We start from the raw sequence: 13,771 nt of genomic DNA on the forward strand, positions 1-13,771 counted from the left end.
GCAGTAACACGCCCGGAAGGACGCCAATTTATTGTGGGGCCTCAGCCATCACCTCCTCAAACATAGCCAATTTTGTCTGTAGGTTGATGCCTGACTGGCTGATAGCACCGCTGGGGATTCCCAGCGTTAGTGAGATTGCGTAAATTATTGCGTCACCCTAGTGTATCACTACTACTACTACAACTAATAATAATAATAATTTATAATAATTTAGTAACGGTTGTTTTATGTAACATGTCTAATGGACTGTGCTCCTGGCTAAAAGTGTTGGATAGAAGCATTTTCATTTCTAATCATACGTTTTGGCTTTTCAGCTTCTAGAAATAGGCTTCTTGTGATGTGTGATTTAGTTCTCTAAATGATTGTTCCTGCACTGACCTTTAAGTTTTTGGAGCCTAAAACCAATCACGACTAATGTACTGATTTCTGAATGAATATTTAAGGGGAAAGCGTAGGGAAAGCCATTAATAAATAAATACTAATACTTTAGTACCTAATATTCTTTTTTTTAATGCTCTAGAAGCCATGCAGAAGCATCTCTGCATTACTGATGGTGGTTCAATGTCTCCGCTCACAGAACTGCAGTGAATAAGCTGGAGCCTTTGGTCCGTATTTAAGGGCAAGTCTGCCACCTGGTGGTCAAACGGCGCTTTATCGAATATAAATATATATATATATATATAGGATATATTTACGTTTACATTTAAAATATTCATGCATTCATTTATTCATTAAATGTCTGTTTTCCCACCACTTTATCCTGTTCCTGGTCGCGGTGTGTCTGATTTATTACGCGAAATGCAGGAAACTCCCCGGACTGATCGCTAATCCATCACAGTGCAAACAAGTTTTAGCTTTATGCTAAAAAGTGTTAGCGTGATGCTTTTGGTCTTCTGTGTTCATTTTACACAGTTTTACACACAAATAAACACAATAACAATAATTAGCAAAAAGCTTTTTAATCAATCTGGCAAATTTAAAATAGGTAATAAAGAAGGAAGAACTTTATAGTGGTGCTAATTGTGATAGCAATACATCAATCACATTTATAATGCTAGCATTAAGTTCTTAGGACTAGAGGTTTTGTACTCTGTGTACGTGTTTCTGTAAAATAACATTTATTATTTCTTAATTCTTTTCCCTTTCAGTAGTTTAATACACACATGGCCGTTTTATAATTTGTTTTATAGTACTTATACCCTTATATAGTACTTATACCCTTTTTAATTAGATAATTCTAATCCAGTAATTCTGCGTAGAAATATCTAAATTTTTAAGATGAAGCAACCATCCACATATTGATATTAAATAACTATGAATATGATATTAAATATATAACTTTATATGATTTTATACCCAGGTGACATGGTGGCGCAGCAGTAGATTTGGGTGCCATACAGCCTTTCCAACCCTATTTCCAGTTATTGTCTGTGGAGTTTGGCATGTTTTCCCAGTGCCCATGTGGGTTTCATTTTACTAAGTAAACACGTAGGTGTTGGGAAATGGTTTAGTAAGATTTTGGTGCTCTGTCCTGACTGTGTTTGTTCCAGGACCCAGCAGAATCCTAATTTAGAATAAAGGCGTTTATAAAGATCTAAAACATTTGGAATCATGAAACAAAATATTCCAATAATCTGTAAACGTGTGTTAATTCAGATGTTCACAAACTACAAAGATTTTAGTTTTAAAGGGTGCCAAGAGTGTTTTTTTAATCTACTGGACACATTTGTGGTGCAGTGACGAGACCGACATGTCTTGGTTAGGCTGGATCAGTCTACCATGTCTGGTGGCATGACCACATGCTTTGCTGGTTGTGTGAAATTTATGTCAATTTCTTCCATTTCCATCAACTGCTTTATCCTGGTGGGCAGATCTGCGAGGCAGAAATACTGTAGACTGGTCGCCAATCCGTTGCAGGGCTTCAGCCATACCCCCTTAGACGTAGCCAATCAGGGGAACCGGATCTAACCCGAATCTCAGTGGTGGTGAGCTAGCGTAATAGACCACTGTGCCACCGCACCACCCATATATAATGCTTATTATAAATGTATACAAAATAATTCTATTTAAAATGTATCAAATGTGAAAGCTATGAAATAAATTTGAGTACATTTAGTTTTACAGATATAAAAACACATATACCGAAAATTTATTTCATTTTAAAATTCTTCTTGTATGAATTGACTCTTTATTATTATTAATGACCCAGAAATATTACGTTACTACTTCAGCTTAAATAATTCTAACGTATTCTTCTCTTTTCTTTCTCGTTTTCATCTTTTATCAGGCGCGCATTGTGTTTGCTGGCTTCGGTTCATCACTACAGTTGTTATTTTAGTATCTGTCTGTAAAAGTCTTGTTGCTTTAGGCCTTTGTACTGAAGGCCCTTCCCCCTCAGCTCCAGCCGTGCTGACCATAAAACTGGTCTGGCTTTAGTGTCCAGTTGCAGCTTATGGCCAATTCAGTGCAGTCTGGAGAGCAGACTAGTGGGGCTATTAGTGGCCAGGCTCTTTCCACTTGGCCATGCAGCAGCTGCAGAACCCCCCCCCCCCCCCCCCCCCCCCCCCCCTCCATCCTCTTCCTCAAAGGGTATTGACCATCAGACCAGGGGGAGGTGTCAGGGCCCTAAATCACTGCGACAGATAGACAAAATCACACATACACACCTCTTTTAAAATAAAAAACAGTAGGTTTGGGGAGTCTGAGGACCAGCAATGCTGCATGATATGCTACTCTGTATTAGGGATATTAGGAATTTGTAAAGACTGTTTTTGTATTTGTGAAATTATTAAATAAGGCCTGAACATTATTATAAGCAATCAGCATAACTATTGCTTTCAGAATTTGGTTGCAAATAGAGTCTTGTGTATGAAAGGTCTTAATAATTTAATAATTTTATTTATTTATGCATGCAAAGCCCATGCATTAGCTAATTAGTTTGCATCCTTACCTAAATCACTTAGCACAATGCAGCAGTCGCATACCCATATGCAGTAAGCAAATCATGTGGTATGGACACATACATGTTCCAAGAAACTCTGGCAGCAGCTTCGGTCAGTGCATTTATTTTCTATAGATGCAGGTCAAAAAATATCTGCACCTGCAAGGTTTGGGTTGAATTACCTTCTGCAGCCTGTGAGGTCTTTTCCTGTTTCTGTATTCCTTCTCACACATGCCCGTTAATCTAGGAGTCTGGCCCCTCCTGCACGCACCGACACCCTTTGACGCAGAGCGAGCCTTGATCAGCGAGGCGACCCGCGGCACCTGGCGATAGCCCCCTGTCAATGAGGTGTGGCTGTTTCAAAGCACGGCTGCAGGAAGTGTTCCCTTCACACGGTGCACGTTCACTTCCTGAGCCACGCAGCCCGGACAGCTGGCTGGTTCTGTATACGGTCGTCTGTGGTGTTTTTCTTATAGATTTAATGACAAAAACGTACTTTTCATATTTATTAAATGGAATGTTTGACTATTTTTTGCATCAGCCGCCCATTTTAGGTCATGATGCATCTTAGTTGAGTTAAAGTCCTGCAACTGACACGACTTAATACGGTCCTGGATCATCCGACGTCTATTGATCTTCAGTGTGAATGCTATGGCCATTCTTTTGTAAAATAATTGCCACTATATGACATTTATTATTATTATTTTGATTAAATATAGCAAATGGTCAAGTCCCTGCAAGGCAAGCCAAACCCACGATGCACTCTCCACCATGCTTTACAGCTGGCCTGAAGTTTGCTGTGGGTGTGCACTGTGTTGTACATTTATTCCAGAAACTATAAACAGTTGATGCCATTTTCAATCGTACTAACTGTTTATGTTCTTTTGCGGCGGCCCTGCTGTACACAACTCTAGTAGAGGTTTGCTAGCTTTTCTATTCTTTATTACTTCTTCTGTCCCACTGTTTTCTGCTCATAAAAGAGAACACAGAACTAGAATAATATTCCGGGCTCACGTCTGTCCCGGCATTACAGTTCATATCTGTCGGAGCTGTCAGCAGCAGCATTAAGTAGCCTGGTGTTTTATAGGCTGATATGTGCAGGGAAGCACTTAGAGCTGGAAACAAATTTTACATCTGCCCCTGGTGCACACCCGGAATCACTTAAGTTCCTTCGGGTCAAGTGGAGAACGCTGAAAAAAAAAAAGTTTGGCTTGAACTTCTCTGAGGCTGTGATGTAAACCACATCCCCGGGTTAATTCCGTGCGGAGGGACGTCGCCTCTCGCAGCGAGCCGGCAGAACAGGACGGATGCATGCATGGAGGGTATCTGGTCTGCAACGCAGAGATCAAAGCCTGGCGTTTCAGGGAAAAAGAGGGCCATAAAAGTCAGCCGGCTCTATGAGGGATCGTCTGCTGCTGGATGAAGTGCGCTAGATAAAGACGTTCGTCAGCCAGACCAGTTTTAACCTGCAGGACGAGTTTTGTACTTCAAACCTGGTCCTGGACATTCTGTAAATAGCAGGTCACATTTTAGGATGTCAAACATGCACACGCATCTTGGAAAATGTATGTAAAGCATATTTTGGTTGATGTAACCCAGCAGCATGTTGGGATTCGGGGAAAGTTTTCGACAGATTCTGCTTCTGCAATGCGATAAGCATCTAATATTTATAAAACTAGGCTATAAACGTCTAGAACCACAGAACCATAGAAAAATACAGAAGCTAAAAAAAAAGAAGGAATACATTCAGGGTTAAAAAGTACATAGTATAGTTTCATGTAGGGGTTTCTTATTTCCCTTTTTCATTTTTATAACCTTTGATTACCTTTATAACCTTGACAGCTTTGGTGGTGTTTTATTTATTATTATTTTTTAAATAATTTTTCCCACTTTTCCCCCCCAATTTTCTCCCCCAGTCTAGTCGTGTCCGTTTACCCTGATTGCGTCCTCTATACTGATTCGACCCTTCACCCCTTCACCCTCCACAGTCAGTACAGACTGCATTTTTCACCTGCACGAGTCGAGTTCATACACCGACGGGCACTGTGTACGGAGGGCCACACCCCCATCAGCATTATTCCTCAGCCCTGTGCAGGCGCCATCAGTCAGCCAGCAGGGGCCGCAGTTGTACCAGTTATGAGGACCTATGATCCGACTTTTTTTTTTACTCCTAACCCTGAACAACAGCCGATCGTTGTTTATGCAGCCGCCCAGCCCAGTCGGAAGGCAGAGCTGAGATTTGAAACCCCAACTCTGGTGCGCTAGCGTACTTTAGCGCTGCGCCACCTGAACGGCCTGGTGTTGTTTTATAAAAAACAATACTGATCAGATTCCGACTCTGTGCAAGCCAGTTATGCAAAAATTCAAACGTGTGCTAACAGCAGTTTTACTACTGTACTTGTGTCCTACGTTTACATGGATGATCTGTGTCACATTTCCACAGCCTAAAATTAGAAATATCTGATTGGTAAATTTTGATAATGGATATGAATATGAATGATCTCTTTCGGCTGCTCCCGTTAGGCTTTTTATATTTTATTTATAAGCGGTGATGGTGGTGGAGGAGTAATCGGTCGTGTCTGAGAGACTGAGAGACGCTTATGGTAGCTGAGAGACGCTTTAAGGGGAAGAAGATTTGAAAAGAAAGCAGCGGCTCATCAGTAGCTACAAGCTCAACCAAAACATTTTTGCTGATGGCATTAAAAAGTTGGTACAACGCTGGAAAAATGCAGCGGAAGGCGGCGATGTAGAAAAGTGATTAAAAACAAGTGTTGAAACTTTGAAGAACCCTCATAAAACAATCGAATGTGTGATGCCTGTAACACTCAAAATCTTGTCAGTGAAAACAAGCCAATAAATTACAGTTTTTACTTTCTGTTGCATTTTTAATAAGTGTCCCAACTTTTATAGAAATTGGTTCTGTGGTTTTTCACTGCATTGACCAACCTGCTTTACTCTTTACTGAATGGAACCAGCTCCCCCAAGTGTCTGCTGGGAGACTCCTGAATTCATTCCTCCATTTCTCTTACCTTGAATCTGCTGCTATTTCACTTCTGTTTCGGTTAACCCTCGTGTCCCGTTTGTGGTCCCTGAGACCTCCGAGGCTGTTTAAGAGCTCACAAAATATCCTGAACCTTCTTCAATCAGCTCGATACTTCATGACATTTCCAAATTTTATGGAAACTGCAGATAAAGAATATTATTATATTGATACTGATGTTGTGCCCCCCTCCCCACCCCAAGTTATACACTTCTGTTTGGGCTCTGGTCTTTGGTCTATGCAACCCCAAAGAACAAGTCTGTAAAGTCAATGTAAACAGATTCCAGGGTTAGGGTTCCATTCATGACAGGACAGGTAGTTACTGCTTACACAAGATTCATCAGTAACACAGTCATGGACAATTTAGTGTCTCCAATTCACCTCACTTGCACGTCTTTGTACTGTGGGAGGAAACCGGAGCTCCCGGAGGAAACCCACGCATACACAGGGAGAACATGCAAACTCCACACAGAAAGGACCCGGACCGCCCCACCTGGGGATCGAACCCAGGACCTTCTTGCTGTGAGGCGACAGTGCTACCCACCGAACCACCGTGTCGCCCAATCTTGGAGTAATAAACGCTTAACGTGTAATTTCTTCCTCTCTTTTCAGGAGTACGATACTTTTGGCTGGTGGGTTGGAGAGATTAAGGGTGCCATTGGCATTGTACCCAAAAACTACCTGACAGAGATGTACATTCTGTAAGGGCATTAAGGTAAGTACATAACAAGAGGGTTAGATGTCATCATAACACTGCCTTTTTTTTAAAGCACAAATAATACAATGAGAAAATACATTCAATTTAAATACATTTTTACACCAGTAAAAGTGTTTATTATTTTTCTTTGACTGGTTTATCCCAGTCAGGGTTGAGGTGAGTCCACTGTCACCAGGAAACACTAGGCTCAGGGCAGAAACACAGATCGGTTAGGGTGCCAGTCTAACGCAGGGTGAGACAAACCCACACATTCACTCATTTATTGTTGCCAGTTCATCCTCTGTATGTTTTTGGGAAACTTACGGAAAAATCTGAGCAAAACTCCTCACGAAAAGTGAGCAAAAATGTGGGCACTTATATGCCAGCTCACCACGGAGTGTTTGAACCATCCTTGACCAGTTTGGGTGTCCTACAATTGGCCGTGTCTGAGGGAGGGTGGACCTGATGGGGAGATTTAATCTCTAGGACCTGTCATGGTGCCGACATGAGCAATCGGAGCAAAACGTGACTCTCTGTCCGTGATACGGCTCTGTGTGGGAACTGGCCAGCAACTACACGCATGTTGGAGGGGGGCACGGACGAGTGTGCGGCTCAACCCGGCCAGAATGAGGGTGGAATTAGAATAAGAATGAATAAATAAAATAAATGTAAACAGATACAAGGATTAAACCCATCACCTCAGGGCCAAAAAAAAGAGTCGTATTTAGTAACCGTATTATGCAAACAAATTTTAAACTCATTAAAGACAAATTATGTTCATTTATTTATTCATTTGTTTTTAATAACTGCTTTATTTGGGCCAGTATTGTGGTGTGTGTGCAATTCATCACAAGGCACAAAACGCTAACTCTTTACATTTTGTCTTGCACTTTTAGCTTTTTACTCTTTCTAATGTCAATTGTTTATTCATTTCTCATTAGTATTTATGCATCTTGTACTGATCCTGTTGTTGTTTTCCTCTAACACAGGAGTGCTGTTATTTCTGCGGAGCGCAAAGTAAACGGACAACAGATTACAGAACAGCTCAGACGTGACAAATCTGATGCTTAACGTCGTCTCGCTTCATAGATGACGTGATACATGCATGCAGGCTTTGCTGTATTAGAAAATATAGATAATATAGATTGATATGTGTCTAAGTTAAATTGTGTTATGAATATTTTGATACAGTAATGTAATACGTTATGAAGATGGCACAGTGTTATATAAAATAAAGATCTTTCTTTTGTGTGCTTAAATTTGGGTTTTTTAAATGCCAGATAGATAAAATACACCTTTTTTTGTATAAGACACAAAAGCTGGAACAAATTGGACCCGTCATGTCATTTTGTTTGTTTATTAGGATTTTAACGTCATGTTTTACACATTTTTAGCGTTTAGCAGACGCCTTTATCCAAAGCGACGTACATTACAGTTACAGTATACAGTTTGAGCAATTGAGGGTTAAGGGCCTTGCTCAAGGGCCCAACAGCAGCAACCTGGCAGTGGTGGGACTTGAACCAGCAACGTGGCCCCAAGATTCATCAGTTCACAAGGTTATATCGAAACACACTCATGTGGGAGGAAACCGGAGCTCCTGGAGTACACCCACATGGACAAAGGGAGAACATGCAAACTCCACACAGAAAGGACCCGGACCGACCCACATCCTTGCTGTGAGGCGAAAGTGCTACCCACTTAGCCACTGTGCCGCCCCATTTTGTTCATATCAGACACCTTTTATGCTGCCGTATTGATTCTTGGAAGGTAATGGAGATGTCACTGGTCCATTTGCCCCCCACAGAGTGAATATAATGCCATTTTTAGGCACCACACACCCTGGTCTGCTGGTAAAATGTGATATTTATCTTAATGCGTTTCTAGGCCTTTTTTGCAGGTTTGTTGAAGTTCAGCCACCAGGTGGCGCAAGTGATTTATTTGTCGCACCGTTCAGGTCTCTGACGCATGAAATGAATTTTTTATTAAAAAGATTCGGTTGTTCTGCAGTTCTGTTTCCATTATGCGGTAAAAACGAACACCTAAGATCTAAAAAATCTGACCTTTAAATGCCAAAACATACAAACAAATCAAAAAGCAGTTATTTAGCTGCAGGATTGATCATCTCATGTTTGGCATATTGGATTGTATCTTCATGGTTCACTCGCACCCACCACACACACAGCTCCTGGGCACTGAAGTGAAAAACTTAATTAAAAACATGAGCCACACCATTAGCTCTCCCGAATGCACCTAAATGAATTCTTTCTATTAGCATATTAACTCCTGCGGGCTGCACACAATAAACAGCCAAGACATTTTCATTCAGCTGATTACATAACACTGCGGTGTGTGCTAGCATAGCAATTAACCCTCCCTGACCATCACGGTTTACCACCATATATTAAAACTACAAGCTGCTCACTGAAACAATTCATTAAAAAACCTAGTTGAATTTTACTTTTTGTAATTATCTCAGATATTCTGGGCGGCACGGTGGGTAGCACTGTCGCCTCACAGCAAGAAGGCCCTGGGTTCGATCACCAAGTCGAGCGATCTGGGTCCTTTCTGTGTGGAGTTTGCATGTTCTCCCCGTGTCTGCGTGGGTTTCCTTCAGGAGCTCCGGTTTCCTCCCACAGTCCAAAAACGTGCAAGTGAGATTGTCCATGACTGTGTTTGACATTAAACTTGTGAAATGATGAATCTTGTGTAACCAGTAACTACCTACATTATTGTAACCAAAGTGTGTAAAACATGACAATAAAATCCTAATAAACAAATCAATAAAATAAATCTAAGATTTTGGGTTCTAAACAACACAGCACCAGAGTCCTACAGATTTGGGTTTGGTCTTTAACTCTGTACACAGTCTGTGTGGATGTTTGTATGTCCATCCTGCATCCTTGTTGGTTTCCTCTATGGACTCTGGATTCCTTTCAGCTCCCAAATCATGCCGGTTTACCGACCTGTTTAAATTGCTCCGGAGTGTGTAAGTCAAACATCAACATGAAATACATCACATGCTATTAGGCCATGCTATAAAAATCCCAAGTAACTCAAGACGACAAAGATTTATATAAGGTTTATATAATGTATTTTCACAATTGTTTACAAAAACAGAAATCCTGAGTTAACTAACAAAGAAAAAGCGGGATCATTATTAGTATTAATATTTACAAATTGATCACAATCATCAAATGATGCCATGAGAAAATCAGCAATCTATCACAACAATAAAATCCCAAAAAACAGAAGTAAAATGCACGGATGACGACAGAGGTGTCGTCATGTTCTCACATCCAAGAAAATGTAGGTAAGTAAAGAAGTAAATGTACAGTACAGCCATAGAAATAGCCAGCAACAACCAGAGGTTATTATTTAGTAGTAGTATGCTTTATCATTTCTTATTTGTGACTCTAGACCACAAAATTGTGTTCAGATTTTAATCGCTTAAGTGCAAGATTACTTGGCAAAATCCCCAAATCCTAAGATATTTAAAAATGAATACTCAGACACTCTTGTCAGACGTTTTGTTCTAACTTCACAACACGGGGTGGCATCAGTTTGAACCATGCATTACTCTGGGATTCATGTAGGGCCTGTTGCTACTGATGTGATAGCTTGCAGCACATGACTTATTTAAAGGTTTGTGAACAGGCCCCATGGTGGCACAGTGGCCAAGAAGGTCCTGGGTTTGAGCCCCAGGTGGTGTGGTCTGGGTCCTTTCTGTGTGTGTTCCTCTGGGTGCTCCGGTTTCCTCCAACAGTACAAAGACATGCAGTCAGGTTACCTGGAGATACTAACATCGCCCTAGGTATAAGTGTGTGTGTGTGTGTGCGCGCATGTACTTTACACACCTGTTTTACATATATATGTATAGTTATAGATATTTAGCACCATCCATATATAGTTATAGTTACAGTTGTATAGTTATTATTTACACACCTTTTATTATTATTACTGTTATTATTATAACATATACCTAACTAATCTTTCTTATTATTACCATTATTATTATAATATATACCCATTTTTATTCATATGCTTATTGTTATTATTGCTATTATGTACAGTGTATCACAAAAGTGAGTACACCCCTCACATTTCTGCAAATATTTTATTATATCTTTTCATGGGACAACACCATAGAAATAAAACTTGGATATAAGTTAGAGTAGTCAGTGTACAACTTGTATAGCAGTGTAGATTTACTGTCTTCTGAAAATAACTCAACACACAGCCATTAATGTCTAAATGGCTGGCAACATAAGTGAGTACACCCCACAGTGAACATGTCCAAATTGTGCCCAAAGTGTCAATATTTTGTGTGACCACCATTATTATCCAGCACTGCCTTAACCCTCCTGGGCATGGAATTCACCAGAGCTGCACAGGTTGCTACTGGAATCCTCTTCCACTCCTCCATGATGACATCACGGAGCTGGTGGATGTTAGACACCTTGAACTCCTCCACCTTCCACTTGAGGATGCGCCACAGGTGCACAATTGGGTTTAGTCCATCACCTTTACCTTCAGCTTCCTCAGCAAGGCAGTTGTCATCTTGGAGGTTGTGTTTGGGGTCGTTATCCTGTTGGAAAACTGCCATGAGGCCCAGTTTTCGAAGGGAGGGGATCATGCTCTGTTTCAGAATGTCACAGTACATGTTGGAATTCATGTTTCCCTCAATGAACTGCAGCTCCCCAGTGCCAGCAACACTCATGCAGCCCAAGACCATGATGCTACCACCACCATGCTTGACTGTAGGCAAGATACAGTTGTCTTGGTACTTCTCACCAGGGCGCCGCCACACATGCTGGACACCATCTGAGCCAAACAAGTTTATCTTGGTCTCGTCAGATCACAGGGCATTCCAGTAATCCATGTTCTTGGACTGCTTGTCTTCAGCAAACTGTTTGCGGGCTTTCTTGTGCGTCAGCTTCCTTCTGGGATGACGACCATGCAGACCGAGTTGATGCAGTGTGCGGCGTATGGTCTGAGCACTGACAGGCTGACCTCCCACGTCTTCAAACTCTGCAGCAATGCTGGCAGCACTCATGTGTCTATTTTTTAAAGCCAACCTCTGGATATGACGCCGAACACGTGGACTCAACTTCTTTGGTCGACCCTGGCGAAGCCTGTTCCGAGTGGAACCTGTCCTGGAAAACCGCTGTATGACCTTGGCCACCATGCTGTAGCTCAGTTTCAGGGTGTTAGCAATCTTCTTATAGCCCAGGCCATCTTTGTGGAGAGCAACAATTCTATTTCTCACATCCTCAGAGAGTTCTATGCCATGAGGTGCCATGTTGAATATCCAGTGGCCAGTATGAGAGAATTGTACCCAAAACACCAAATTAAACAGCCCTGCTCCCCATTTACACCTGGGACCTTGACACATGACACCAGGGAGGGACAACGACACATTTGGGCACAATTTGGACATGTTCACTGTGGGGTGTACTCACTTATGTTGCCAGCTATTTAGACATTAATGGCTGTGTGTTGAGTTATTTTCAGAAGACAGTAAATCTACACTGCTATACAAGCTGTACACTGACTACTCTAAGTTATATCCAAGTTTCATGTCTATAGTGTTGTCTAATGAAAAGATATAATGAAATATTTGCAGAAATGTGAGGGGTGTACTCACTTTTGTGATACACTGTATATAGTACTATGTATATAGACATAATTACATATATGTAAATAGCTATACTGTAGTTATAACTATACAGTATATTCATATTAATCATAGATATATAATTACTGATATTCTCTGTTTTTCTTGCACAATGCTACTTTTTGCACTTCTGGTAGATGCTAACTGCATTTAGTTGCCTTGTACCTGTACTGAGCAATGACAATAAAGTTGAATCCATCCATTCATCCAGCCATCTATGTGTTTGCCCTAAGATGGACTGGCGACTGGACCCACCAGATGAGTGAATGAATAAATAAACAGGCCCAGGTTATAAAACAGCCAGCACGGGTTGAAGTGGAATTAAAAAAAGTCCAACAAAAGAGTTTAACAACCCTAATTAAATATACATTTATACCTTTCTCTTTTGAAATGATTGTTTTTTATGTCTGAATATTTAACATAATTCACATTCCGCATGCAGACACAGACACAGAGGATTCACTACTCTCGGTGCACGCATTTGTATTCTAGTAATGTGTTTTAAACCAGTAAAAATGTTCAAAACAGGAATAAATAAATAATCACTGCAGGTGAGGAATGCTATGCTCCGCTCAAGTACTCGGCATAATTGGGAAATGTGGAATTCACAATACATTTGAGAAGGTAAATACAGTGTATCACAATAGTGAGTACACCCCTCACATTTCTGCAAATATTTCATTATATCTTTTCATGGGACAACACTATAGACATGAAACTTGGATATAACTTAGAGTAGTCAGTGTACAACTTGTATAGCAGTGTAGATTTACTGTCTTCTGAAAATAACTCAACACACAGCCATTAATGTCTAAATGGCTGGCAACATAAGTGAGTACACCCCACAGTGAACATGTCCAAATTGTGCCCAAAGTGTCAATATTTTGTGTGACCACCATTATTATCCAGCACTGCCTTTACCCTCCTGGGCATGGAATTCACCAGAGCTGCACAGGTTGCTACTGGAATCCTCTTCCACTCCTCCATGATGACATCACGGAGCTGGTGGATGTTAGACACCTTGAACTCCTCCACCTTCCACTTGAGGATGCGCCACAGGTGCTCAATTGGGTTTAGTCCATCACCTTTACCTTCAGCTTCCTCAGCAAGGCAGTTGTCATCTTGGAGGTTGTTTTTGGGGTCGTTATCCTGTTGGAAAACTGCCATGAGGCCCAGTTTTTGAAGGGAGGGGATCATGCTCTGTTTCAGAATGTCACAGTACATGTTGAAATTCATGTTTCCCTCACTGAACTGCAGCTCCCCAGTGCCAGCAACACTCATGCAGCCCAAGACCATGATGCTACCACCACCATGCTTGACTGTAGGCAAGATACAGTTGTCTTGGTACTTCTCACCAGGGCGCCGCCACACATGCTGGACACCATCTGAGCCAAACAAGTTTATCTTGGTCTCGTCAGA

General features: G+C 41.2%; 1 protein-coding gene across 1 annotated transcript in view; it reads left to right on the plus strand.

Moving 5' to 3' along the window:
- Positions 1 to 7,920, plus strand: part of skap2 (src kinase associated phosphoprotein 2) — a 32,519-nt gene extending 24,599 nt beyond the window's left edge. Inside the window, exons 12-13 of the mRNA XM_062991667.1 lie at positions 6,594 to 6,696; positions 7,668 to 7,920. Of these exons, the coding sequence (XP_062847737.1) occupies positions 6,594 to 6,686 (93 nt within the window). The 3' untranslated portion in view covers positions 6,687 to 6,696; positions 7,668 to 7,920. The remainder of the gene's footprint in view (positions 1 to 6,593; positions 6,697 to 7,667) is intronic.
- Positions 7,921 to 13,771: the final 5,851 nt, after the last annotated feature.

The sequence above is a fragment of the Trichomycterus rosablanca genome, chromosome 3 (assembly GCF_030014385.1).
Source record: "Trichomycterus rosablanca isolate fTriRos1 chromosome 3, fTriRos1.hap1, whole genome shotgun sequence".
NCBI lineage: Eukaryota > Metazoa > Chordata > Actinopteri > Siluriformes > Trichomycteridae > Trichomycterus > Trichomycterus rosablanca.